At 37.1% G+C, this 27,584-nt stretch overlaps 2 protein-coding genes across 3 annotated transcripts in view; both read left to right on the top strand.

Annotated features, from left to right (window-relative positions):
• Positions 1-5,096: 5,096 nt before the first annotated feature.
• Positions 5,097-20,289, top strand: LOC109076504 (DNA-binding protein RFX7-like). 2 transcript variants are annotated; one of them, XM_042714979.1, is made up of 10 exons: positions 5,099-5,578; positions 7,568-7,601; positions 12,024-12,109; positions 12,512-12,550; positions 12,701-12,823; positions 12,901-13,017; positions 13,164-13,248; positions 13,379-13,586; positions 13,746-14,047; positions 14,142-20,289. In XM_042714979.1, exons 1-10 carry the CDS (start codon positions 5,463-5,465, stop codon positions 17,634-17,636), a joined length of 4,605 nt encoding a protein of 1,534 aa, XP_042570913.1. In that variant the 5' UTR covers positions 5,099-5,462; the 3' UTR covers positions 17,637-20,289. The 2 variants fall into 2 exon arrangements, with proteins under 2 accessions (XP_042570914.1, XP_042570913.1); XM_042714980.1 differs by lacking the exon at positions 12,512-12,550 and having other exon boundaries at positions 5,097-5,578.
• A 3,102-nt stretch (positions 20,290-23,391) lies between these two features.
• Positions 23,392-27,584, top strand: part of LOC109076506 (protogenin B-like) — a 31,046-nt gene continuing 26,853 nt past the window's right edge. The window contains exons 1-2 of the mRNA XM_042715888.1: positions 23,392-23,535; positions 24,052-24,339. Of these exons, the coding sequence (XP_042571822.1) occupies positions 23,469-23,535; positions 24,052-24,339 (355 nt within the window). The 5' untranslated portion in view covers positions 23,392-23,468. The remainder of the gene's footprint in view (positions 23,536-24,051; positions 24,340-27,584) is intronic.

The following is a 27,584-nucleotide window of genomic DNA, read 5'->3' as shown; positions in this document are numbered from 1 at the left end:
GGAAAAAAAACATGATGAAAAATAAAAGGTTTAATGCATGTGCAGATGATTTTTGTTCTTAATTGAGCTGTGCTTGCGTGTGTGTTCTTCTGTTGAATGTTGTCTTCTTGCTCTGATATTGTTAGGGCTGTGAGCTGAGCGTCTGGTCAGTGTGGAGACCGGTGGGCAGACAGGCGTCTCTGACAGCTCCTCTGTCTCCAGCGTGTCACTGTGAGCTTCCTCCGCCAGCAGTCTACCTGTCCCGCAGCGCACCTTTGATCTGACTCGACGGCTGCATTCGTATTCAAATCCTCCAGCTCGTGCTGCAGATGTCCCTCTAACGTCTCAGACGCTCGTAACGCAGCGTACTTCACTGGATTATCTCACATTAGTGCTCGGACATTTGCATTTACAGCCTTCACTTCTGCTCCTGCAGTCTGACTCTCGGGCTTCTTCACATGCGTTTACTGCAGTGCCTTCCTCACAGAAAGATTTAAACACACGTCCAGTGTGCTAGATATATGCACACACTATAAGATCTATTACAATTCATTTTTGATAAATGTTATACATTTTTAACAGTTTCAGTATTTTGGTGGTGAGAATAACTAGCAATCACTATATTTTTGTGACTTCTAAATATTTTGCTAATTTTTTATTTCTTTTCAAGTTTAAAAAATGACAATTTTAGACTCTCAGAAGGTGTTTAATGGAATACATTTCAAACAAATGAAGTGTACTCAATTTATTCATGCACAAAAAATTCAGCATTTATGCACTTTTTGGCCAATTATTTACTTCAAAAATATGTTTACGTAAAATAATTTTTTAGTCACTTAAATATTTTAGAGAAGAGAATAACTAGAGAATAAAAAAAAATAATTTTCACTATATTTCTGAGACTTCTAAATATATAGATTTGAGAAACTTTGGCAGATTTTAGACTCTTAGAGGATGTTTTATTGGTAATTGAAATTGTAAACAGACAACCAGTGTACTAGATTTATATAAACATACTATAATATCAGCTTCCCTGCACTTTTTGACCAATTATTCATTTAATAATTACATTTAAATAATAATAATAAAAAAATTGATTAACAGTTTCAGCATTTTAGAGAGGAGAATAACTAGGGGAAATCATATTCACTATATTTCTGTTGCTTCTAAATATTTAACTCATTTTTATCACTTTTACAAAAAAATTAAATTTAATACTCTCAAATTTAAGCACACACTATAATATCAGCGTACAGACCAATTATTTATTTAAAATAATATTTTTATTTAAACTTTTTTGATCAATTTAATACATTTCAAATCATTTAAATATTTTACAGATGAGAATAATTAGAAATAACCATATTTCCATGACTTCTAAATATTTTATTATCTTTTAAAACTTTTCCAGTCCCCCAAAAATGCTAATTTTAGACTTTCAGAAGATGTTTCATAGGTAGTTAAAATAATAAAACACTTTTGTGATGTCCTGCCATATGACACAGCACTTTGCTGATCATGCATACATTTTTTTCTCTAAAATATTTTTACTTTTTAAATTAAATGCACACTTGAAATGAACTACTGAAGGCAAAAAGATGATTAAAATGTTGGTGGAATGTATGCATCCCTTATATATTTACACAGATTTCAACTTAAATGGGTCACGCACATGCTATTTGTCAAATACAGACTTGAAGGTCTCACAGAAGGTATAAATGAACTACATTTGCATGCACAGAGGTGAGGGCCTGGAGCCCCTGAGAGGAGAGATCAGTCTGGACTCGCTTTATGATGTTTTCCCAGAGCAGTGACAGACTGAAGACAGTCTGGATGTGTGGCGCTGCTTCCGTCTCAAGTCTCCGGCTCTGCTCCGGCGGCCCCAGCCTTGGGCCACTTTACTGCCCCGGACAGACGGCAGCTACTGAGGGACCTAACTGGGCAATTAGAGACACATACCCATTTAGGAGAACAATAGGGGGCATGCGTGGGGTTAAGCACCCCTCTCGCCGCTGATTAGCCCCCGCTGCTTGTTATTCTTGCTAACGGCCCTCCTGTGCTGGGATTGTTAATAAGTGAGCGCTAATGGGACTCGTTGAGTGAGTCTGTGGACGGCGTTTGAGCTGAAGACAGCGTCTCGTATGGATGTCTAAATGAGGAACTGTGCTGAAACTGAAGATACACTGTTTATGATTTTGTGTAACAAATGTCTTGATTGTCAGTCTGGACTCATTAATATTTTGAATTTGCTTTTATTTTCAATTTTCACTTTCATTTTACGTTATTGTTTGTATTTATATTTAGCTTTATTTTTATTTCACTATTTTATTTTCAGTAGTTGTAAAGGCAACATTTCTAATTTTTGTTTCATTTTATGTTTTATAAGTTTTGTAAGTTTTTTTTTTATAATTAATATGTTTTTCGTTTATTTTATGTCAATCAATTTTTGATTAAAAAAGTATTTTTTAAAATAATTTTAGGTTAACTGGTGCAGTTTATTGTATAGATGTACTATCATAGATTCATAATTGATATATTATTGTAATTTTTTTGTTATTATTTCCTTTTCCTATATTACAGTTTTTCTCGATTGCTTAAACACTATAAGCAGGCTTTTGAGCTAAAATTTCAGGACCATAACTCCATTTTTCAGAACTATAAACACTATTCCCCTGCTTTAACACATGAGTCAGATTTGGTGAACACTTACTGCAAAACTCTACACACAAATCCCTACAGTTCTCAGTGCTTACACCATGTGGTCATTAAGAAAGCACTAGCATTCAATATTGTCCACTCAAGTCAGCATAACTTGAGCTCAATTAGCACACAGATACCACGTGGAAACACTAAGAGTCAAAATTTATCACACACCAGTCAGAACCTTCAATAGATAGATGAAAGAGCCCCAGTCAGTTCATTCAGTTTTGGAACAATGGATCCAGAGAGACGTGATTGAAAAGATTGAGGACACCAGAGAGGAGGAAGAGAGGAAGAGCAAGAGCAGTAAGAAGTGGAGGAAGAGGACGAGGATGAGGGGCAAGGAGTCTCAGATGAAATTTGTGCCTCTAGTGTACCGTGTCCTTGTCCATGGTATGACTGAGTGAGGCTGGGCAATGAGTTCAGCCAAACTTAAGCTGCTTCACCGTCACCTCGATCATAAGAACATTCAGGGAGGTGTACCTCAGTGTACTCTACTGTAACTTTTGAGAGCTGTACTCTGTTACAACACATGCATCAGATTCCCTTACATACAGATAGAGTTTCTGTCTGCTTCCGTTTTGTAAAAAGTACTTTTGTAAAATCAGTACTTCTATTGGTGTAGGACACAGAGACGATGGAATGGAAGAAGCCTGACTAGACATTACAGGTGATGTGTGACAGATCTCCCCCCCGCTGCCTGGCTCGGGTCAGTATAGCCTGTGATGTCTGTCCCAGACCAAAGATGTGATGCTGGGGCAGAATATGTTTTTGTTGTTGTTTGGTGTGTTGTACTGTACAGTACACTAAGGAATAGAAAATGTGCAAATGTATACACATGTGTTCATCATGTGAAATGTTCCTTGAGGAGGAGAACCACAAGCAACAACTTATTACTGGTTTATGTTTTTGTAGTATTGTTTTGAATTGATCTCACCAGTGTGTAAGACTGTGTTGTAGTGTGTGTGTTTTTGAGGGAATAGGATTGTGTGTGAGACGTGTTTTGTTTACTGTTTTGAGGGCAAAGTTTGGTTTTTCAGCAAGACATGCTGAATCAAACAAGGTGTGTGTGTGTGTGTGTGTGTGTGTGTGTGTGTGTGTGAGAGCTTCATTTTGACGTAGAGAGAGAGAGAGTGAGAGAGAATGTGTGTGTGTGTGTGTGTGTGTGTGGGTGAGAGAGATAGAGAGAGGTGTGTGTGTGAAGGTGGTGTGTGTGTGTGTGTGGTGTGTTGTGTAGTGCTGTGTGTGTGAGTGTGTATGGTTCGCTCAGTGTTGTGTGTGTGTGTGTGTGACGTGTGTGTGTGTTGTGAGTGGTCGTGGTGTGTGAGGTGGTGGGGCGTGTGCGTGTGTGTGTGTGTGTTGGGGTGTGTGTGCGCGCGGATTGGTGTGTGAGACATTTTTCATGGGTTTGGACCTCATTACTGCATGCAGTTAGAAATAGACTCTAATACACTACATACTGTACATATAGTGCAGAATACATTCATAATAAATGAATAAAAATGATGTAAAAAAAATACCATAAGTATAGTGCAGAAGACATGCTGGTGCAATCAAACAAGTTGCTTTGAATATAAAATTGGTCATAATAAAAGCATAAGTGTGATGTAGGAGATCTACCACCAGCAGGGCGCAGATATTTGTGTTGTTGTGTTATTGTGCATCAACAGCAGAGGGCAGTAGAGCTACAGTCAGTGCTGTGTGTTTCTATTCTGTTTCACCAGCAGAGCGCAGTGTAGAATTATTTTGCTGTATTCAGACTCAACTTGTTGGTTTAAAGAGCTTCAGTGAAAGATTTCATGAACGCATTTGGCGCCATCTTGAACTGAACTCGGATGAAAACGAGGCTGAGAGGGACATACGTCACAAATGTCTTTTCCACAACTTTCCAAACTATTTAGTGTTTTACTTCTATCCCTCACAGACTCGTTTTCATTCCTTTCACGGATCAGTGAATAAACACGGCGTATTAACCTATTATTTCAATACAATAAAATAAATGCTTTTACACAGTCTGGGTGACCTCTTTCATTATATATCTTAGCACTTGTTTTAAATTAGGCTGATGATAATTACTACCTCCTTCCCAAATCCCTACAGTAACCTCTGGACATTTTTAGACTTTAATGAAGATTTTATTAACCCTTCTTCCTCCCGAAGGTTATCACAAAGTGATTTTGAGATTTTAATTCAGTAATTTTCTTACTAATTTCTTAACTAATACTATGGTCTTAACAGGTTTTTGGACATACAGTAGTCCCAGATGTAAATACATGAAAATCTGTCTACTAAAAATCTAAAACCTAGTACTAAAATGTACCATGGTAATACCACGTTTGGCCATGTTATACCAGTGCACTCTTTAGTACGTATTTGTATGGCACAGTACTACAGTATTACCTCTTGAGCTTTTGTAAAGGTAAGTTAGGGTTATGTTAAAAACAAACAAACAAACACTTTATTTCTGAATCAGTTGTGTTCATCTCTGACACTGTTGTGTCTCCGGAGTGTATTAGTGCGCATGCGCAGTCCCCGCCTGCAGCTCGGTCCGAGGCGGCTGCTGCTGTTTCTGTCCGCCCCGCCGAGAATCTGCGTGTATTATCTCCGCGTTCTCGCCCGCCGCCCGTTTATGCGTCCGAATCCGCCCGCCGGGCCCGCGCTGCTCGGTCCGTGCTCCCGGTAAAAGGCTCGTCTCACCCCGCTCCGGGCGTTATGCGCTCAAATGAGGCCTACACGCTGAAGCTGTCCTCCTCCTCTTCCTCCTGCTCCTCCTCCTCCCGTGCATGAATCTCACCGTGATGGCTGATGATCAACAACAACAGCCCGGTGCTCCCGGAGCGTCCCTGCAGAGCCCCGAAGCGACGGCGCTGCAGTACAACAAGATCAAGAATTCCATTTGGTAAGAGATCCGATCAGTGTCCGATCTCAAGAACACTCCAGCACATCCCTGCTCTCTCACCTTGCGTGCACATGACGCTTTGCGCTTGTATCGGGTGTCTGATTTCCATTGCATGTGCTGTTTGACTGTTTACATATGATGTCTGATGTCAACTGGACAGCAGGCCTACATTTAGTTGCATGGCATATCTGATTTGTGATTATGCATGTGCATGCATCTGATGCATGTGATTATGGCTGGTTTATAAATGCATTCGATTGTTTGATTCCAGTGCATCGTGCAGCTGATTTCAAATGCCAGTGATAGATATGATTGCATTGCATTGCTATTTCTACTTCCATTGCATTTGGATGTCTGATTTTATTGCATGGATTTTCTGATGTCACTGCATGGGATGTTTGATTTCAATGCATGTGATTATGGCTGGTTTATAAATGCATTTCCATTGTCTGATTTCATTGCATGGTGCAGCTGATTTGAAATGCCAGTGATAGATAGGATTTCATTGCATTGCTATTTCTACTTCCATTGCATTTGGATGTCTGATTTTAATACTTATGATGAATGATTTTCTTGTATGGATTTTTTTGATGTCACTGCTTGGGATGTATTTGCATAGGATGTCTGATTTCATTCCGTGGCATGCATGTAATGTATAATTTCAATGTATGAAGGATTATGTGATGTGATTATGTCTGATATTTAATTTAAAATGTCCGATTTCAGTTGCAATAGATGTATGATTTCATTGCATGGGGACACCGTCTGATTTGATTTTCTGATATCATTGAACGAAATGCAGATATGCTGTGCAATGACATCAGAAAATCAACAAGATAAAATCAGACACCATCCCCATGCAATAAAATCATGCATCCATTGCAACTGAAATCAGACATCCAAAAGCAATAAAATCAGACATCCCGTGCAGTGGCATCAAGAAATCCATGCAATAAAATCAGACACCATCCCCATGTAATAGAATCAGACATCATATCCAAGCAATTAAAACAGATATCCCAATGCAATTATTAATCGGACATGCACTGATAAATATCACATGCACTGAAATCAGATATGCCATGCAATGACATCTGACTTCTCATGCAATGACTTCAGAAAATCAGTTAGACAAAAACAGACCTCATGCAATAAAATCAGACATCATATCCAAGCAATGAAATCATTCAACCCAATGCAATGAAACTGGAAATCAGACGTAAATCTCATGCACTGAACTCATATAATGCTTGCATTTTAAATCAGATATGCCATGCAATGACAAGTAATATCTGATTTCAGTGCATGTGATTATGTTTGATTTATAATTGCATTGGGATGTCTGTTTTAATTGCTTGGATATGATATCTGATTCTATTGCATGGATATGGTGTCTGATTTTATTGCATGGGTCATTTAAGGTCATTGCAATGGCATATCTGATTTCAGATGCAAGTAACATCTGATCTCAGTTCATGTGATCATGTCAAAGTCTGTCTAATTGCATTGCATTTGGATGTCTGATTTTAGTTGCAATGGATGTATGATTTCATTGCATGGGGATGATGTCTGATCCAGTGCTTGAATTGTCTGATTTCAGTTGCACAGGGATGATGTCTAATTGCATTGCATGGGTTATCTGATATCATTGCATGCAATGTCTGATTTCAGTTCAATGCGACGTCTGATTGATTTTGGAAGTCCACTTTACCTCATTTCCCATAAAAATCAGACATGAAAATGATTTTAGATTATCTACATGCACTTAACCTACAATGTCCATAAAAGCTTAATTTCTCCAGAACCAGCAAACCTGTTAAATGAATAGACAGGTGTTCTTTTCTTTTATCTTAAACTAGTGCAACCAACTCCTAGAAATGCCCTGCCTGTTATCAGGAACTCAACAGCATGTCTTGTTTTTTCCCCCACTCCACTGTGTTTATACTTGAAGCACAACCGGTCTAATAATCTGTTTTTCTTGTTTTACAGCAAATCAGTACAATCAAAAGTGGAGAGTATTTTGGTAAGTCTCTCATGTCAATAATTATAAACATTTAGGCGATGTGCTTCCAGGTTTGTATTATCAGACACGTAGTTTGGACTCTTAATTTGAGATTCTGCATGAGAATTGTTGTTTATAATGCAGATGTGTTTTCCTTGGTCGAGGATTTTAAATGTTATTTATAAATGTAACTATTTATGAATATTGAAGTCTTATCATATTGCTGTTGCCACTGTTTCTATAATAAATTAGCATATTTTGACATAATATTGTGCAAGTATTACATTAATAATGTTGCTATAATTGTTATAAATATTTTTTAATTAACAGCGTTTTTTAAAAAGACTTTTCCTGTGAATATTTTCTGTCAAATATCAAACCAAATGAATACAACAATAATAATTTAAATAATAATTATATTATGAATTAATGCTACACAAATTACTATAAAAATACCAATAATAAATATTTTAAAAATCAGTGTTACACTGGCCATTGGCTTCCCAGCTATCTAGTTATCAGCCACTGGTGAACCAGATAAACCAGCATCTGGTTCATTCATCACGCTGGAAATGGAAGGTCAAGCTGAGCACATTGCATTGTGGGATGCAGTATTGTGTGTCAAGTGCTCTGGTTGTATAATGCACACTTAGGCTGGTGTAGAAGATCATAGGAGTATTACATGCATGCAGAAAATGAGCATGGTTTTTAAAAACATTGGACAAGTTTTCAGTTTTTAGATGTAGAAACATTTACGAAAACATGTTCATGAACTGTTTTGCATTTGTGAATGTGAATGAGGTCACTAGTTTGTGAGTCATATTTGGTGAATGTGTTCATTTTGAGACTATTCTGATCGTGAAGAGAATATGTTAGTGATATTCATTACTGTCTGACAGTGTGATTTATTTTTAGTTCCAGCACACGTGTGTGTGTGTGTGACAGTGCTTTCTACAGCATTTGTCATCCAACAGAAGGCCACTCACTTTTACAAAAAAAACTCACTCTACAGCAGTTATCATTGTGGAATTATCCACAGTTATTAGTCAACGGAGTATCGTAGTGTCTTGCTATATCTTTCTTTAGATGGATTATGTATTTGTCATAATTCTTCCTTTACATGTTTGTAGAAGTTACACCAAATTTCCTATCATAAATGTATCAAAAATGTATTATCATTAGTAATATGCATTGCTAAGAACTTCCTTTGATCAACTTTAAAGGTAATTTTCTCAATATTTAGATTTTTTGCGCCCTCAGATTCCAGATTTTCAAATAGTTGTATCTCAGACAAATATTGTCCTCCTAACAAACCATACATCAATGGAGAGATTATTTATTCTGCTTTCAGATGATGTATACATCTTGATGTAAAAAAATGAACCTTATGACTGGTTTTGTGGTCCAGGAATTTGCAGAAATTATTCGAACTGACAAGAAGATTAACTTATTAACTTAAATATTTGTAATATTCATTAATATTTGCTGTATCACCTACCCCATTTGTACCATGGTAATTCTGTGAATTACCTTGAATGATCAAATAAATGTCACGGTATTTGAGTATGGTAATCATTTATTACCACAGTATTTATTCAAGTATTGTGTTATTAACGTAAACCGTATCATGGTAAATCCACAGTAATTTTTGAAAGATTGTTCATTCTCAATATATATGAGCAAAATTTATGTAAATTAACTTCATGTGAGGCTTTACATGAAGAAGTCATTCATTGCACTTGTCTTACTGCTGTTTCGCTGATGAATATTGGCTTTTAGTTTGCTGTGATCTTTAAAGAGGTATTTCAGGAAAGTTAGACAAACTAGACAGAAATATCCACAGTTTTTAACTGATAATGTTCCAGGCAAAGCTGACAAACCTGAAAGTCAAAGGTCGATCCGCACAGCTAGTTTTAGCTTTTGTGGGATGCTGAACGGTATACATATATGAACGTGTGCCATGACTTCACTAACAAACAGTTGTGTCCATGGAGGCCATAACCAGGAAGATGAAAATAGGATCATTTGTAGCAGCAGCAGAATAGAATAGAATGGAATGGAATTCTGTAGATTGGAATGGAATATAATGGATTGAAACAGAATAGATTGGAATTGTATAGATTGGAATGGAATGCAATTATATAGAATATAATTAGAATGGAATGCAATTGTATAGATTGAAATAGAATGGAATGGATATAAATAGAATGGAATGCAACGAAATTATATAGTTTGGAATGGAGTATAATGGATTGGAATAGAATGGAATGGACTGGAATTGTATAGAATTGAATGCAGTTATATAGATTGGAATTGAATAGAATGGATCTGGAATAGAATAGATATAGAATTAAAATGGAATGCAATTGTATAGATTGGAATAGAATGAATTTTAATAGAAAAGAATGGAATGTGATGCAATTTATAGATTGGAATGGAGTATTTGGAATTGTAAAGATTGGAATGGAATGCAATTACATAGAATGGAATTAGAATAGAATGCAGTTGGATAGATTGGAATTGAATAGATTGGAATAGAATTAATTTTAATAGAATAGAATGGAATGTGATGCAATTTATAGATTGGAATTGAGTATAATGGATTGGAATAGAATGGAATGGAATGCAGTTTTTGTATTGATTGGAATTGAATAGAATGGATTTGGAACAGAATAGAGTGGAATGCATTGGAATTGTATAGATTGGAATGGAATATAATTGATTTAAATGGAATAGAATAGAATGGAATTTAATTGAATAGATTGGAGTGGAATGCAATTAGATTGGAATAGAATGGATTTGAATAGAATAGAATGGAATGCAATGAAATTCTATAGATTGGAATGAAGTATAATGGATTGAAATAGAATAGAATGGATTGGAATGGTATAGAATGAAACTGAATGTTGTTATATAGATTGGAATTGAACAGAATAGTTTTGGAATAGAATAGAGTGGAATGGATTGGAATTGTATAGATTGGAATGGGTATAGAATAGTATAGAATGTTCATTGGCTGATGGAAATTGTTGTGGGTACAGCTATACAATACATTAACAGCTACTCTACAGTGTGCAAATGTATAAACGTACAAATAAACAGTAAAAGTAAAAAGCTACTCAAACTGTATCTTTTACCACGGTTAAAGGGTGCTTGTTTGGGACAACATGATGCAGAGAGGCCTATTATTTTTATAAAATGCCTGGAACAGCAATATGATAAAAGACACCAATGTTCACTTAATAGTTTAATCATAATCAGAATAAACAACTCTTTCACCATATAATAATAGTTAGTTAATTGGTGCGACTGAAGCTGTTTGTGAAAGCAACATAAAAGAACTTCAAGCCCAAGTTATCCAATCAGAATTTAAAGATGCACTATACATATGGTACAAAATACAATACTGTGTGGTAGAATTTGATGTACAGTGTACAATTTTACATGTAATGTGTTTTGTTGCTCAGCGATTGGCTGCAGTACAGCCAATCAGAGGCAAGATAACTACTCCATACAGATGTCATAGTGTGTTAGAATGATGTTTTTCAATAATCACAGGGATTAATAAAGCTGTTTAGTAGACAGAATGAGCATAATAAAGCCTGTAAAGAGTCGAACAGAATACGAATAAGGCTGTTTGCTTTGCACGGAGGGATTTATAACCACTACCTGGTACATTTAAGAAATAACAGTGAATTGTCTTTTTTTTTCTTCTTACTCTCATTGGCTGTCCAGCCATTCATGAGTGCCGGTTTCCCCTAGCAACAAAGAGGCGAATAGAATAGGACGAGGTGAGAGGAATTCATTCTCACCAGCCAATGGAAAGTGAGGTGGGCGGAGCCTGTGCTGAAACGACGTGTTGCCAGTGTGTCAGCATTGACATGCATGTTTACTGTCAGGGTTTACATGGCAACCAGCTAAGAGCAGGGCAGGATTGCAGGCTTGCTGTTGGTCATATGCGCAGACACGCTCTGGTACTGTGCGCCTGGCCGACTCGAGGGGCTCTGGTTCTCCCCGTACAATACGGCAACCTTGCGGAAATGAATGCAGGAGAAAACAGTGATGTCATGGGCTGCGGAGTCTTTTGCAGGGGCCGAAAATCAAGGCCTTTAAGTGAATTTTAGTGTGTGATGGTGTGGGTATTTGATATTATGTATGATAATAATGAACTTTCTTTTGTTTTTCGGAGAAAAAGTTGCTTAATCACATTTCTGCTGCAGTGGAATCTCTATCACAAACAGCTATAAACTTTTATTGGAAAAACTCAAAAATATATTCATTTTAGTATAGTCATAGAATTTCACTGATTTTCACACTTTAATTACATTTTAAACCTTGTAAAGCATGACTGTTTACAATGGGTTTTTTTTTTAAAGTAAAAATAATGTCAAACTTGTATGAATTGCATTTGTCTCATAATCCTTGTGTTGTTCATTTACACAGCAAGATGTTGAGAAGTTTACAGATATCGAAAAGCTCTACCTCTACCTTAAGTTGCCTTCTAGTCCCAGTAGTGGCAATGACAAAAGGTACATTTTATTTTTTATCTACAATATTTACTTCCATATCCCCCTCCTCTCTTTTTATGATTTCAACTCCTCATTTGTGATTTTTGTGCTTTGCAATATCAAATACACGTCTGATGTTTATGATTCACTCTTATTTACATTCGTGAAACATGCATATATGAAATGCATTTATGAAACAAAATCTAAACATTTGCAAGTATTATTTTTTGTAATATTGTTTAATTTTGCATTTGTTGTCAGCTTCACGTTGATTTATGAGTCATATGAGCTAATCATTTCGCCATTTATATAGATTTTGTGTAAATTATGACATTGCAATACCAAGCTTCCTGTGTTTTATCATTTGTTTCCCCTTATCTGTCCATCATGTCAACCCCTCTTTACCAACATGATGTCCAATAGAACTGAAAATCAGAGGGGCTCTGCAAGTCCTGCGATATGGTACTACAACTTTAACTATATTAATGGGAAAATGATTTTGAAGTCGTTTGTTACATGATATATTATAAAGGACCAACAAATGTACGCACACCCTTCTGGTGCTGCACCATCACTGGTTTAAGCCATTCTTTTCCTATGTTTTCCCCATAGCGACCAGAATTCCATGTCGTCCAGCCGGACTCAACAGATGTACGCGTTCAACTGGATCCGAAATCACTTGGAAGAGCACCCAGAAACCTCACTGCCAAAACAAGAGGTGTACGACGAATACAAGTGAGTGATTTGACACTGCGGTAATGGACAGAAGTTGTGTTTGCTTGTTCTCATCAGTTTCTGATGCTGTGTTCCAGGAGTTATTGCGACAATCTGGGTTACCATCCTTTAAGCGCAGCTGATTTTGGAAAGATCATGAAAAACGTTTTTCCGAACATGAAGGCACGCCGTTTGGGCATGAGGGGGAAATCAAAATATCCTTTTGTGTGGAAAAATCTGATGTATTTTGATTTTGAGATACTGTAGGTTCCTACCTGCGTAACGCCTAAAGCTTGACAACATTTTGTTTTGAAACTTTATTGTGCATTGAGAATTGTTGTGAACCTTTACAATGCATTACGTACTGCTACAGTGGGCTGAGAAAAAAAGCATTTGTGCACATGCCGTCACTCCCTAACCTGGACTTACACAAATCAGGAGATGGGGTCAGTATCCTGTTTCTGTCAAATCCAAAACAAGAGATTCATATCATGCCCTAATGGCAACTGCATTGTGTTGGTTTTCAAATGAAGTTTGTACAAGCTTGATAAGCCTCTTATTGCTGGGCTTCTTTAGTGTGAGTTGTTGGAGTCGACTGGACAGTCTCCCAGTGCTGAGGATGAGATGCGCTCGGCAGCTTGTGGTCTTGTCTGTGAATGGGCTCAGAAGGTTTTGAGTCGCCAGTTTGACAGTGTGGAGGAACTGGCGCGCTTTCTTCTCAACAGTCACTATATAGGCACTAAGTCCATGGCAGCTCTTACTGTTATGACTGGAACCCCAACAGGCAAGACACAAAAATTACCTCGCATACAAATCTAGACGATGCTTGATTAAATGTTGGTTGTAGTAGCTACTGGTTGCACCCTTCAGGAGTTTTATTTGTGTGGCATTCAAACTATGTTCATTACTTGTATTTAACTTGAATCTCTTTGATAAAAACCAGGTATGAAAACCCCTACGCCTGCCTCTGCCTTTGTGCCAACTGGTGAAGCCAACTTATTCCAGCCCCAAGTGAAGACCCTCCCTTCGCCTTCTGTAGATGCCAAACAGCAGCTGCAGCGGAAGATCCAGAAGAAACAGCAGGAACAGAAGCTCACCTCTCCTTTGCCAACCGATGCCCAGGCCAGAAGGGCAGAGGCGGGGACACCCGGCCCTGGATCCAGCCTGACCTCTGGAAGTCCTGCACTATTGTCCCCTCAACCAACCATTGGCATTGTGGTCACTGCTGTTCCAAGTCCTATCACAGTAAGGAGATTTTGGTCGATAGCAGGGTATGGATGATTCGATATTGCTGAATGACAAATGATTTAGATTGTGCCTTTGTTTGCATCATTTGCAGGTTCAGAGAAACAGGCAACTAATGACCTCTCCAAGTCCTGTTGGGGCAGCAGAGGGAAAAGTTGTACCTGTTAACTTCCAGGTTGTGACACAACCTGTTAAGCAGTCTCCAAAAACACCCCAAAATATCCCTGCCAGCCCAGTCGGAGACAGGTTGGCCAGACACCGATATGCCCAGATTTTACCTAAACCTTCTGCCACAAGCGCCATTGCACTTCGCTCGCCCCCAACGCTCCTCATCACCAACAGCCCCATCAAGACGGTGATGCCCACGCCCCATGTTAGCTCTGTAAATGTGGTCAAGATGACTGCAATTTCAATAGCGCCTAACAGTAGCAGTAGTAGTAGTAGTACTCCTACCCCGTTGCGACCTGCTTCAGCAGGTATCAGTAGCACAGCTTCCCTGGAAGAATCTAGCCAAATCCAGCAAGCGCAGAATGGGGCATCCGTCACGTCTCTCCAGTCATCTGGGAAAGCTGGGCGTCCCTCCACGACCCCAACCCCATCAGCATCCACTGTTACTAGTGAGGTAAAAGTGACATTTGAAGCTGTGAATGACAGTTACTCAGCTACTGCTGTTGATAAACAAATCACTGCATCAGGGGCAAGAACAGGACTAAAGAATGAAAGAGCCACTAAATTCAGGGCTTCCAGTGAACCCTCTCTTCTTATTAAGGCGTCCCCTGTGACTGAGAGAGTGACAAGGGCCAAGAGTGACTCTACAACCCCTTCAAGTACAATCATGGGGGCTCTTGCCCCGAGCAGCAATAACAACAACGATCAACCAGAAAGTACTTTGTATTTAACTGTTACTAGCCAGAATGTAGATGCCGAATTGTCATCCATTTGTGCGATGGCAACTGCAAGCACTTCTTCTAAAGATGTTGGTCTTGGTCCAAAAAGCCCTCGAAAACGTTCTGCATCTGTTTTGGAAACTCATACAATCCCAGTTAAAAGAGTATTCATTTCCCAGCAACCTTTGGATGTTGGCAGCAATGCCAAGCCTGGTATTATAATAGCAGCTAAGATTCAGAGACCGGGCTCTCCAGCAAGACCAGAGAGTGCTCCATGCAAAGTTACACTAAAACAGAGTAGCTCTCTTCCAACTCAAATCTTAGCTCTTTCTGACACTCCCATTGGAGCCCTGGACACCTCCCAGGTGGTTAATCCTCAGAACTCTATACAACTCGCGAATGAAGCTGCTGATATTAGCCCGAGTGAAACTGCTTCCGCTAAAAGCACAGTTTTACTGCAGCAAATCCCATGTCACCAACAAATCAGCAGTGACGTTTCTCAGGAGGTGTCTACTGTAAGTGAGCTCAAGAGTTCGCTGCAAGACTACTCGCAACAGATGCAAGCAGAACACAAGCAGATTGCCACTAATCCATTACCGTTGACGGCCCAGGCAAATGAGACCACTAGTCAGCTCACTCTTCAGCAGGAGATTGTTGATTTTGCAGGAGCCCAAGCAAGCATGGACTATTTTCCCTTCAATGATGATGATATGACCCAGGACAGTATTGTAGAAGAGCTTGTACAGATGGAGGAACAGATGAAGCTGAATAGTAGCTTGCAATCCTACCTGAGCTGTGTTGATATATCCCTACAAGGTCAAGCCACGGTTGGCCAAGGAACGATCCTGTCACCCCATCAGACAAGTACACAGTTCTATCATTCGTCCCACAGTAGCGCCACGCCAATCCACACGCCAACTCCGACGCCCACTCCAACGCCAACACCTACACCAACTCCTACCTCCGAGATGCTGCCAGGGGGGCATTGCTTGACCAGAGAAAGCCCTTGTTCTCGAATGGCACCTGTTACCCCAGTGGATAGCATCTTAGGTGGGCGCCATACACCCATCAGCACTCCACTGTCAAACTGCAGCAGCAGTGTTCCTCCGAGCCCCATCGAATGCCGCAATCCCTTTGCGTTCACTCCTATAAACTCCAGTATAACTGGATATCATGATGGTAGTGTTGTGTCCAGCAGTCCAGTGAAACCCATGCAGAGGCCAATGGCCACCCACCCAGATAAAGCCAAGCTGGAGTGGATCAACAACAGGTACAACAGCACCGCAGGGTCTCCTGTTATATCCACCAACGCCACCATTGGTATCCTGCCCAGTTACCAGGATCTGGTCGAGGACCACTTCCGTAAACCACATGCTTTTGCCATCCCGGGTCAATCTCTCCAGTGTCAGTCAAGGCATCAGGACGGAAACATGGGAAGGTTAACAGCCGTTTCTCCAGTGCAACAAGGACAGCAAACCACCCTTAGTAGCAAGCAAGAAAGTTTTGCCGTCCCAGCTCCGCTGGACAATAAAGGGGCAGGAAGCACATCTACATCTGGAGGTGGAACCTTCCGGTGTCGCAGCGTTAGCCCAGCAGTTCGCCAGCGTAACCTTAGTGGCACCACTGCACAAACAGTAACCACCCCACGATCTGTTGTTTCTCCCTTTAATTGCCCCCTGACATCTGAGGTCCTGAACATTTTGTCCAACAACCAGTCTGTGGTCAGTGCCAGCAGCTTGGCCCAGAGGAGCCAATCGGTTCCACTAAACATCATGATGCAGTCTGAGCTGCTTCCCATCAGTCACCAGGGGCAGCAAAGCAATAGCGCTAAGATCACCACCGTGCTCCTTAGCAAGATGGACACGGATGGAGACGACGCAGTGCGAGGGCTGGGTGTAAATAACCTGCCCGCCAATTATACAGCACGGATGAACTTAACCCAAATCCTGGAGACGACACAGGGCTTCCCCGGAGGCCCCAACTCTCAGAACCAGCAGCTGCCTCTGGACTCAAGCCCTTCGCCTTTCGACTTCCAGAAGACGGGTTACCTCATAAGTGCGGGAGAGGAGCAAGTCTCCTTCTCCAGTGGTGACAGTCAAGCACAATCAGGCTCTGGACTGCAACAACCGGAAGAGCAGCTTCAGCTCCAGGAACAAGATCAACAGCTACAGCTCCAGAATCAACAGCTGCAACTTCCAGATCAGCAATTACAACTCCGAGACCAACAGCTGCAACTTCAAGACACACAGTTGCAACTCCAGGACCAACAACAGTTACAAGTTGACCCTGATCTCACCCAGCAGCACTTGTTGCCCCAAACCTCGCAGCAGGTTGTGGATCAGGAGCAGCAAGAGCAACTGGACTTCAACACTACCGTCAAGGATCTCTTGGGGGAGGACAGCCTCAACCCCAGTTCGCAACTCGTCGGACAGGTGGCGTCAGAGCTCAGTGCTGTCGCCTCTGACTTTTCCAGCGATATCCGGTTGACTTCTGACCTTTCGAGTAGCATTAATGACCTGAACACTTTGGACCCCAACTTGCTGTTTGACCCCAGTCAGCAGCAGGACCAATATGAAGATGCCACACTGGAAGAACTGAAGAATGATCCTCTGTTTCAGCAGATTTGCAGCGATACTGTGAATTCTGCTGGTTTTGATTGGCTGGAGAATAAAGACCAGCCAACCGTGGAAATGTTGGGATAATATTATTCCCTGTTCTTTTACTGTTGATGTTGCTGTCGTCTGTTGTGGTTTATATTTATGGTTTCTGTTCAGCGTTTGTTTTTTGTATTGCAACATTTTGTGTATCCTTTATGTACAAAAATATTGAATGATGTGTCTGTGCAGCAAAAATCTGGACGCTTTGGACTGTCCAGTGTAAAGTGCCAGCCTGAGGTAAATCTCTTACAGGCATGTGCTTTATCTGAATTATTATTATTATTATTTTTTACAATCATTTTGTTCGTATTCCTGTTGTATGATTTCATAGATCATTCCAGTCATTTCTCCCCACTCAGAAGTCATGTATAGTGGGCGGTCAGATATTTCCTATGGTTCCAGCTGGTAGTAAAGTATGTCCAATACGATGAGACATCATCTGGTGCACAAGCATATCCCTCATTCATATATTTCCTCTTACTAAAACCATAGTGCATAGTTTGCTCTTATATTTAAACGAAATGCAATATTCCAAGTAACAAATCGTTGACGTTGGGGAAACTCCCTTTCAAGACAGTTGTCCAGTAATGTGGCTTTTGCGGGTTTGGTAGGAGAACAAAAGAGTGCCCCCAAATACCGTAAGTACAGCAGAGGTGAAATATCACATCTACATATCGTAAACCAGTCAGTTCAGAGAACTGCAAAGATCTTAGGTGCTACTTGGTGCTGACTTAAAGAATCGCATTTACTGTACCTTTCATCAGCCATCATTTGTTTTGTCAAAGTAATTTTACCAATTTTTGGGGAAAAAGGTTTTAAGGCCATAATACTTGTACTGTTAAATCCAAACTGTTGGGGAGGCATGAGATTTTTTTTGTTGTTGTTGTTTTCCAAAAAAATGGGAAGATAAGACTCGTCTGCCTTATTTCCAGAGTCTAAGGCCTTATCCCATCTCATTAAACGCTTCAGAATTCAAGAATTACTTAAAAGAACAAACTTGGTGCACTTGTCGTGATTAAGCAGTTCTCCATCTTCAGAAGCCTTCAAAGCCACTTTGAAGGCTTTGTTAGCACACAGTTTCAAACTGGTAGTGACGATGGTATGGTGATGGCTAGATATTCTTACCAACTCGAGATCAGCAGGCAAACCTGTGTAGTTTCTCCAGCCTTAACTGCATACCAAAGAGAAGCTGTGGAGAACAAGAGATTGCGATCCGTTGTGGTTTCCATCCGCCCGTCATCAAAAAAAGAGATCTTGACTGTTTTTGTTTGTTTTTACAGTAAGTGAATTAGCATTTGTGTAAATTATGTATATGGCGGATGTATAGGTAACTGAATGAGGAGCATGTTGTACAGGTTCACGAAGGTTAAGTTTCTAGGCTGTAGGTAGTGCGACATTTGTAAAAAGGACATAGTTGTCATCATGAGATTTCCATTTTATCAAAACGCTAATGGTGATGATTTGTAGGTAGATTCGAGGGCCCTTAAGAAGAAAACGCTGATCATAACGAGTCCATAGCCAGCACGATATTTCGCTTGTTACGTTTCTGGCTTCCTGTGATGTGCTAGTAAATGTTGGGTCTGTAGCTTGCTAATATACCATTTTTCTTATAAGTTTATTGGTTCCTGCGTACGCAGATGTGATGTGCAAATGAAGAGGATATTAAAGCATGGATTTATCGAGAGAAAAAAAAAAGAAATTAGATCAGACTTAAATATAAAGTTAATTTTATCGTGACCTAGCTAAATGTTGTGTGCAGAGACGAATCAAAGGAGCAGACACTGGAAATGGTTTGAAAACGTTTATCTTATTGCACTAGAAGTTGGGTTTCTTTTTCTGTCGACAAACAACAATTGGTGCCCGCGTTGTTTTTCTTCTAATGACAATAAATAGGGGAACTACTCACCTGTGCTCGAAAACGACAATGAATAATTGCCTTGTGTAGCAATGAGCTCTAATCTCAATGAGATCCGCGTTGTACAACTTCTCGTACCTGAGAAGAAAATATTAAATTTAAAAATTACAGCGAGTTAAAAAAAAAAAGCCAACATGCTTCACCATGTTATAAAATGACTGTATGTGCGCATGTATGTTAAACTATCTATGGTAGTATTTGTAGTGACCACTCTTTTAGCCAATCAAAACAGGACGAGAGGGGACAAAAGTAGTTCTTCAGAAGCTATATGCATTTTACGAAGTTTACTAAGTTAAAATAAGTCTGTTTCTGTTCATGAACGTTGTTCTTGTTTTTCGTTTTGAATATATCTTCAATTTTTCTTCTTTTTATATATATATATATATATATATATATAAAATGCATATGTGAAGAAAGCTGTAAATATTTTTTATGTTCTGGCGTTTATTAAGGCACTGATTAATTACTGTTTTTTTTATTATTATTTTAGCAGTAAGACTCCAGTCCTCTTTTGATACACAGGGTTTGACGCCGCAGATGTCGTTCGTCAGGTCGGTCTTGTAGAAAAACATGTTCATTCTGTCTGTCAGTTTGGATCTGTAGATTTGAGCTTCTGATGTGCTGGTTTATCTGCTCTATGTGGACAGTAGCTTGTTAATATTGCAGAAGTGTTTCAGCGATGTTTTGTTCTTTTCTCCTCTTTTTTTTTATTTCCAATGGAAAGTACTCACAGGTGAGATTTTTTAAGTGGTTTTAAAAGCCAATAAACATTTTTAAACAACACTGTGTTGTCCTGAAGTGTGTTTTTCCAGTTTGAGCGCCCTCTGTTGGTTCACATTGACACTGCAGCATACAAAAAAAAAAAAAACGATATTACAATAATTATTTGTTCAAATTCAATACTGTTGACTTAACCAATGCCTTCAGAAATATTCAGTACGCAACTCAAAAAGCTGTGTATACTGCATAAAATATGTAATTTCATTTTATAGTACATAGGATATGCTTTAGCAAAGCAATAAACAATTGGTTTCTAATAGTGAACCAGATATTACCTGCATCCAGAACTGAAATATTTCATATATAATATGTATGTACCTATATATATATATTATACCTAATATGTATGTATGTATATATATATATATATTAAATGACTTATTAGAGAAGATAAGTGATTATGTATTTATTTATTATATAAAACATAAAATTCTCCTTATACAATAAGCAAAGGCCAAAACTATTCAGCTATTTGCTAAGGAAACATTTCTATTTTTTAAATGAATTAATTATTTATCAATGTAATTTAGTTCTAACAGTATCTCAGTGTTGCTTTAATAACACAGTGTTGTGAAGTGCATGCTGGAGTTGAATACTTTGTGTTTGGGGTTTGTTCAAATCACCAACACTAATTATGTTCACTAACAGCACAGACTCCTGACGAATCAAACAGAACTAATAATGAATGCTCTTCTGCTCATTCAATCATATGTGCTTTCGGGGGGATAGAGGTCATGCTTTCCAAGCCAGAGGTCAAAGGTCAGAGGTTTGTGGAGATGGGGGTTCACCCTGACCGTGGCTCTGACCAATGAGACGGTGTTGTGTCTCTTTCCCATGACCCCACACACGATGCTAATGACTTCAGCGCTATTGATCCACAAAACCTGTTTTAAAGTACAAATATGATATTCTAACATAACTTGTCTTGTGTTATTGTGCTGAGAAAGATCGAGCTCTGCACACAAACACACGTGTTGTGAAATGTATTAAAATCACTTTCAATAAATTACTAAACTGAGCACACAAACACACGTGCATCATCTGTTGAGCTTTATGTTCAGACTCTTCATGTCGTAGTGATTTACAGAGACATGTTGTGAAATGTATTAAAATCACTTTTAATACATTACTGTTTTAAGCTTTAGTCATATTTAAGCGAAGCACCGCTATTACTATGTGAATGGGTTATTATAGTTAAACTAACAAACTGTAATAGCAACATTTCTCATTTTCATAACTAAAACTGAAATAAAAATGAAGAAAAACTATATATATTGATATTTAAAAAATAATGACAAAAACAAAATTACTGAAAACAATTATTACAATTAAAATGGAACATAAATGATAAAATAAAAACTTTAAAAAATTAATAAAAAATTAAATATTAATATTAAATAAAAAAGACATTTTTAAAAAATAATATTAAAAATACTAGAATGTTAACTAAAATTATGAAAAAAAGAAAATATACAAATAAAAACCTATTCAAGATATTAATACAAATTTTTTGTTATTTTAAAATAAATGTTAAATGAAATAAAAAAAATAATAAAATCAAACTTAGAACGATTTCATTTCAGCTTGTTACCAAGGCAACATTTCACATTTTCATTCAGTTTAACGTGAAGTACTAAAATAACTCCAACTAAAATTGAAATAAAAATTATATACACATAAGAAAAATAAAAATGACAAGAACAATAAAAAATACTAACATATTAACTAAAATTACACTGAAAATCTAAAAATAAAAATGCCCTGCATCTCTGTGTTCAGTGCAGCGCTGGTACAGCAGCAGACAACAGGATATGACATCACATTTATATCATAAAACACTTTATGCTCTTATCAGAAACCTGTGGGAGACTTTTATGACATGTTGATAATTTTGTTATATTAAAGTTATGTTAAAAACTGATACTGTTGCATTCATAGACTTAATAAAACTGCTTATTTTATCAATTAATTAAAAAAATAATAATATTTACATTTGCCATAAATGTTTCAGGTGGAAAACAATATAGATTGTCTTAATATGCCTACATGCATTTATAAACAACAAACATTTGATCAACTTTCAGAAAAGTACATTTATGGCAATATAATAGAAAAAGATCCTTTGTTTAGCATCTATTTTATACTTATATTTTTTCTTTTATATATATTAATTTGTTAGTATGCTAACCGTACATTGGTTGTGTTGACTAAAAATTGGACAGATTAAATGGAAAAATAAGATTTTTTTAATGTTTATATATTGTCAGTGAAAGTCCATTTTAGTGATATTTACGCTTGCTGTAATTCTACGAAAGTTCATGTGAAAAAATATGAAGATATGCATTTGAAGGTTAATATTAATCAGAATATTAATCATTAATCTTATTTATTTTGGTCATATTTCTGCACTCACTCTGAGTAAAGCTTTCATTTGTGTTGCACTTTACGTAAATATGTATGTATGTATATACAATATTATAGTAATATAATATATAATATTTTTTCCAATTATTCGCATTCTTCATATACATTTTATTAATCCAAAATATATGTCCAGTGGTGAGTTTGTGGAAAAACACATTTCACTGTCAACAGTTAAGAAGGACTAAATCTGCAAAAAAAAATAAAAATAAATAAATAATAAATAAATAAAAAATAAATAAAGGAATAAATGACTTCCTAAAACAAATACAATTCATTTTTATTACATTTATTAATTTTTGTATTTCTTCCCATTCATTTATTATTTTCTTTCTTTATTTTTCGCTGTATTTATTTATTAATTTATGCTTTAATTTATTTTATATTTATTTATTCCCACGTTATCATTTCAATATTTAGCTATACTGCTGTTTTGGTATTGTTGCACATTTATCAAATAAAACTTTTATTTTAAAAAAGGAAAGAAAATAATTTAAAAAAAAAAAGACTTACAAATCAGACTTTCGATCTCGAATCTGCTAGAACAAAAAAAGAAAATGAAGATAAAATAAATCATAACAACACAACACAGAACTTAAAATTAAATTATAATATAAAATGTAATGCGGGGCTTGACTTCGACTGCGTCGTGTCGCGAGCAGCAGCTTCAGCTTCAGTCAGGGATCGGATCTCCGGAGAGTCGCGACGCGCTCCGGACGCGCGCGGATATAACGCACGGAATGACTGTGAATACTCGATAAATGGGGTCCTTGGAATGGAAAACACATCAGCAGTCGCTGATTTTACTCTGGGTTTTGTCGTTTTCAGGTAAGACGTGTTATATTTACAGGTATTTTGACAGGAATCTCGTGCGTAAAGTCTGGAGTCTCCAGCTGATATATTCAGGATGTTATAAGGTTTTATATATATAAATACTTATTATACTTTATATATATATATTTTTTTTTTTTTTTTTTTTTTTTTTTTTTTTTTTACTTTTATTATTATTGATTTTTTTTTTATTCATTCATTTATTTATTTATTTAATTTTTTTTTTTTTTTTTTTTTTTTTTTTTTGAGGGTGTCATTAATCAAACCAGTTTTAAAAATACTACTCAGTATGACCGAATCAACCTGACTACATTGAGATGCCATTGTAAGGGTGAGCTCAGGTATAAATATCTTCTTAACACACCAACACATGGTCCATTTTCACATTTATTATGTAAAAAGAGCCCAAGTCATGAAGGTTAGAATGCAAGGGCTGATTCTTCTCTCGGTGGAGCGTGTTCTTGTGTGAACGCTTGACACTTCTCCAGTGTGTGGCGTTCTGCTCTCCTCCAGGTGTCCTCGGCTTCAGTGAGCTGTCCTTCTCCGTCGAGCCCACGGACGTGACGGCGTCTCTCGGTGAGAGAGTTGTTCTGGACTGTCAGGCTCAAGGCGAGTCTCCGGTCAGTCTGCGATGGAGGAGGGACGGTGTCCAGCTCCAGGAGAGCGGCGGGGTGCGTGTGCTGTCCAACGGCTCGCTCTTCATCTCCAGCTCCGCGCCGGCAGACCAGGGCTTCTACCAGTGTCTCGCACACAACAGACACGGAGCCGTCCTGAGCCGAACATCCCAGCTCACTGTCTCAGGTGCGTGTGCACAACCGTCCAAAACACACCCTACACGCTCAGAACAAAAGGTACAAAAGCTGTCTCCGGGGCGGAACCTTTTCAAGAGGCACACCTCTGTACCTGAAGAGTCCATACTGGTACCTTAAAGATGCATAATAGTACCTAAAGTGTACCTTTTTTTCTGATTTGTAGCACAAAAAAAAACAAAAATAAACATTCAATAAAACATTAGCAACATAAAAAGAACCTCACACCAAACTATTAATCATAACAACAGCAAAAAAAAAACTCACTCAGAAATACTAGTCAATTTACGACAATGAGTTAAACATGAAATTTTGAAGCAGAACGACTGGAAAAGTATTTACTTGCTTTTGAAATCTTTGAAAAGTCATATTTAACCGTTTAAATCCCAAATTCTGCTGATTTTTTTTTCTGCCAAAATCGATGTAGAAAATGTTGAAAAGGCCTTGTGTTCAATCTGAGCCTTATGCAAGATTTGAATTGAAAACGAGTGATTTAACTATAGTTATGTGATGTTTCTGTCACTAGACGGCTGTAATAGAACATTTTAATGCATTACAAGGGTGCAAAATATTCAATAACATTCATAAAGAGTCAATAAAAGAGCCGTATAATTTAATGAAATAAAATAAATGAAACATTTTACCGTTGAAATCTCAAGTTCTGCTTATTTTCCCCCCAAAAGTTAAAAAAAGGCCTCACATTTAATCTGTGCCTTATACATGTAAAGATTTGAACTGAACATGAGTAACATTAACATTTCTCTGTGGACAGAGAAACAGCTGCTCAGCCTGAGACGTTACTGCTCCATACACTCCTGCATGAGACACTTCTGATGTGTCTGAGGGTCTGACGACGTCACACAGTAGAAGGACACACGAATAGATCAGCCAGTTATTACAGTTAACTACAACTAAAACCATTTTTTAAAAAAAATAATAGAATATTTTTTTTCTTGTAATAAAATAAAAAAAAAACATTCAAATCTTTACAAATATTAAATAAAATGATTTTAAAATGAAATATAAATAATAATAAAATCAAATGTAAAAAAAACTTCAAACTTATTTTATTTCAGCTAGATGCCAAGGTAACTTTTATCATTTTTATTTAGTTTAACTTGATGTACTAAAATAACTATAACTAAATATAAAATAAAAATCCTAATCACATAGAAAAATAATAATAATAATAATAATAACAACAAAAACACAACAAAATTACTAAAAACGTAACTAACTGATATTAAAATGAAATTAAATTAATTAATACAATTTAAAATAAAAAAATTAAATGAAAGCAGAAAATACAAAAATCAAATCAAATTCAGAGTATTAAAAAATATAATAGTATCTGAGTGATAGTAAAATAACAGCTGGACAGTGAAATTAATCAGAAATGATTTATATAATATAATATAATATAAATAATATAATATAATATAATATAATATAATATAATATAATATAACTATAATATAATATAATATAATATAATATAATATCTTTATAATTAATATAATCTGTGTTTATACCTATAATCTGCTATATATATATATATATGTATATATATATATATATAATTATATTGACCTATTAATAAGCCAATATATATTATAATATATATATATATATATGTATCTTGCTCTTGTAATTAGCTGATATATTATTAATAGATATTATTAGATTATTAGATGGACTAATATATCAGCCAATGTGAATAATCAGGTATTATAGTTTTGAAATTATCATTAATATTACAAGCATATACCACAAATAAAATAAAATGGTCAACCATTAGTTATTTGTTAAAAGAACAAAATAATTTTCATTGTTAACTATTAACTATATATCTGATTTAAGATTTAGCAAAGTCTACTAAACAAAACAAGGTGTGAAGGGTTAAAGGGAGGAGAGGTCAGAGGTCACGGGGTGTTCAGACAGATCAACCTAAACATTTAAAGAGAGTTCATATATCGTGAACAATAAAATACTAATATCAAACTGAAAATTACTATATTCCTCAATCTCAAAGTTAAACGTTAGGTTCGTGTCACTAGGGCTGGAAATGAACTATTCTAACAGCATTATTAGAATCCATGTGTAAATGACCGTCTCCATCCTAAACACATTTAATCTCTGACTGGAACTGAGTGGACTGGACTGACCTCTGACCTTTGTGCTGTTTGACCTAGGCATTGATCTGGCCTTTACAGCCCAGGGGTCTCATTCATAAAACTCTCCGTAGATTTCATCCTAAAAGTGTACATATGCACAAAAGTTTTCAGATTTATAAAACCATGTGTACACCAGAACCTGTACAAAAATCCCTTTATAAATCCCAGTCAGGGGAAGATGTGTGTACGTGCACCTCCACCCGACTCCTCCCCGAAATCACCATATCTGGAGCTCACAACGCCTAGTTTTACTATACATGACCTCATCTGCATATCATTTCCATGCATATTCCCATCCACGTGACACCATGTCTAACACCGTGAAAGGTACAAGACATCAAGGAAATATGAGATTCGGAGTATAAATACCATTTTTTATTGCTGAAAATAATCCAGTATTCGTGTTATGTTTTAGCATAAATATATCAAAATCCATAAAAACAAAACTGTTTAAAATAGTTCCCAGATAAATATTTTATAATAGAGTTGATCTCATTATTTTCCACTGGCCAGATAGTATTTCAATAGTTTCAAACAATTCAAAATCAAATTTAATTTATGCAGTTTTGCTAATAAGGAGAACATCTTTTAGCTATTTTTAGCATATATTTATTGAAGTGTAAATAGAATTGTCTGACTCGGTGCGTCACTGACAAAGTAGCCTATTAAAAAAAAAAAAAAACATGCAAATGATCATATTCTTCAAGTTGTATCCTTCAGATACAGTGGTGTTTTTCCTAATGTTGTGGATCATCACCTCGGTGCAGCTGCGCTTGTACAGTAAGATATCATCACTGGACCTATTCAAACCAGAAGATACAGACCGTTCCACTGAATCCAGGAGTGTCCACCACAGTATCGAAGTGCGCTTCATTGATCATTGTTCTCACTAAAATATCTTCTCATAACATGAGATCTGCAGTTTAGTTTGAAGATGAATTATCACTGTCAGTATGCCACAGGAAAACTGATCAAGCGCATCCACTAAACATGCCTAAATTCGTATAATTTGTAACTTCTGCGTAATGACTTTATGTAATTTCAGTGATTATCTCCAGTAATG

The sequence above is a fragment of the Cyprinus carpio genome, chromosome A25 (assembly GCF_018340385.1).
Source record: "Cyprinus carpio isolate SPL01 chromosome A25, ASM1834038v1, whole genome shotgun sequence".
NCBI lineage: Eukaryota > Metazoa > Chordata > Actinopteri > Cypriniformes > Cyprinidae > Cyprinus > Cyprinus carpio.
Note: the sequence above shows the minus strand (reverse complement) of the source record. Positions and strands in the feature narration are given on the sequence as shown.

Excerpts from the sequence above, each read along its gene's own strand:
- LOC109076504 (XM_042714979.1), top strand. The coding sequence starts at position 5,463 with ATGAATCTCACCGTGATGGCTGATGATCAACAACAACAGCCCGGTGCT. Across the intron at positions 12,824-12,900 it reads GAGGTGTACGACGAATACAA|GAGTTATTGCGACAATCTGG; the intron begins GTGAGTGATTTG and ends GCTGTGTTCCAG. Across the intron at positions 13,018-13,163 it reads GGCATGAGGGGGAAATCAAA|GTACTGCTACAGTGGGCTGA; the intron begins ATATCCTTTTGT and ends ACAATGCATTAC.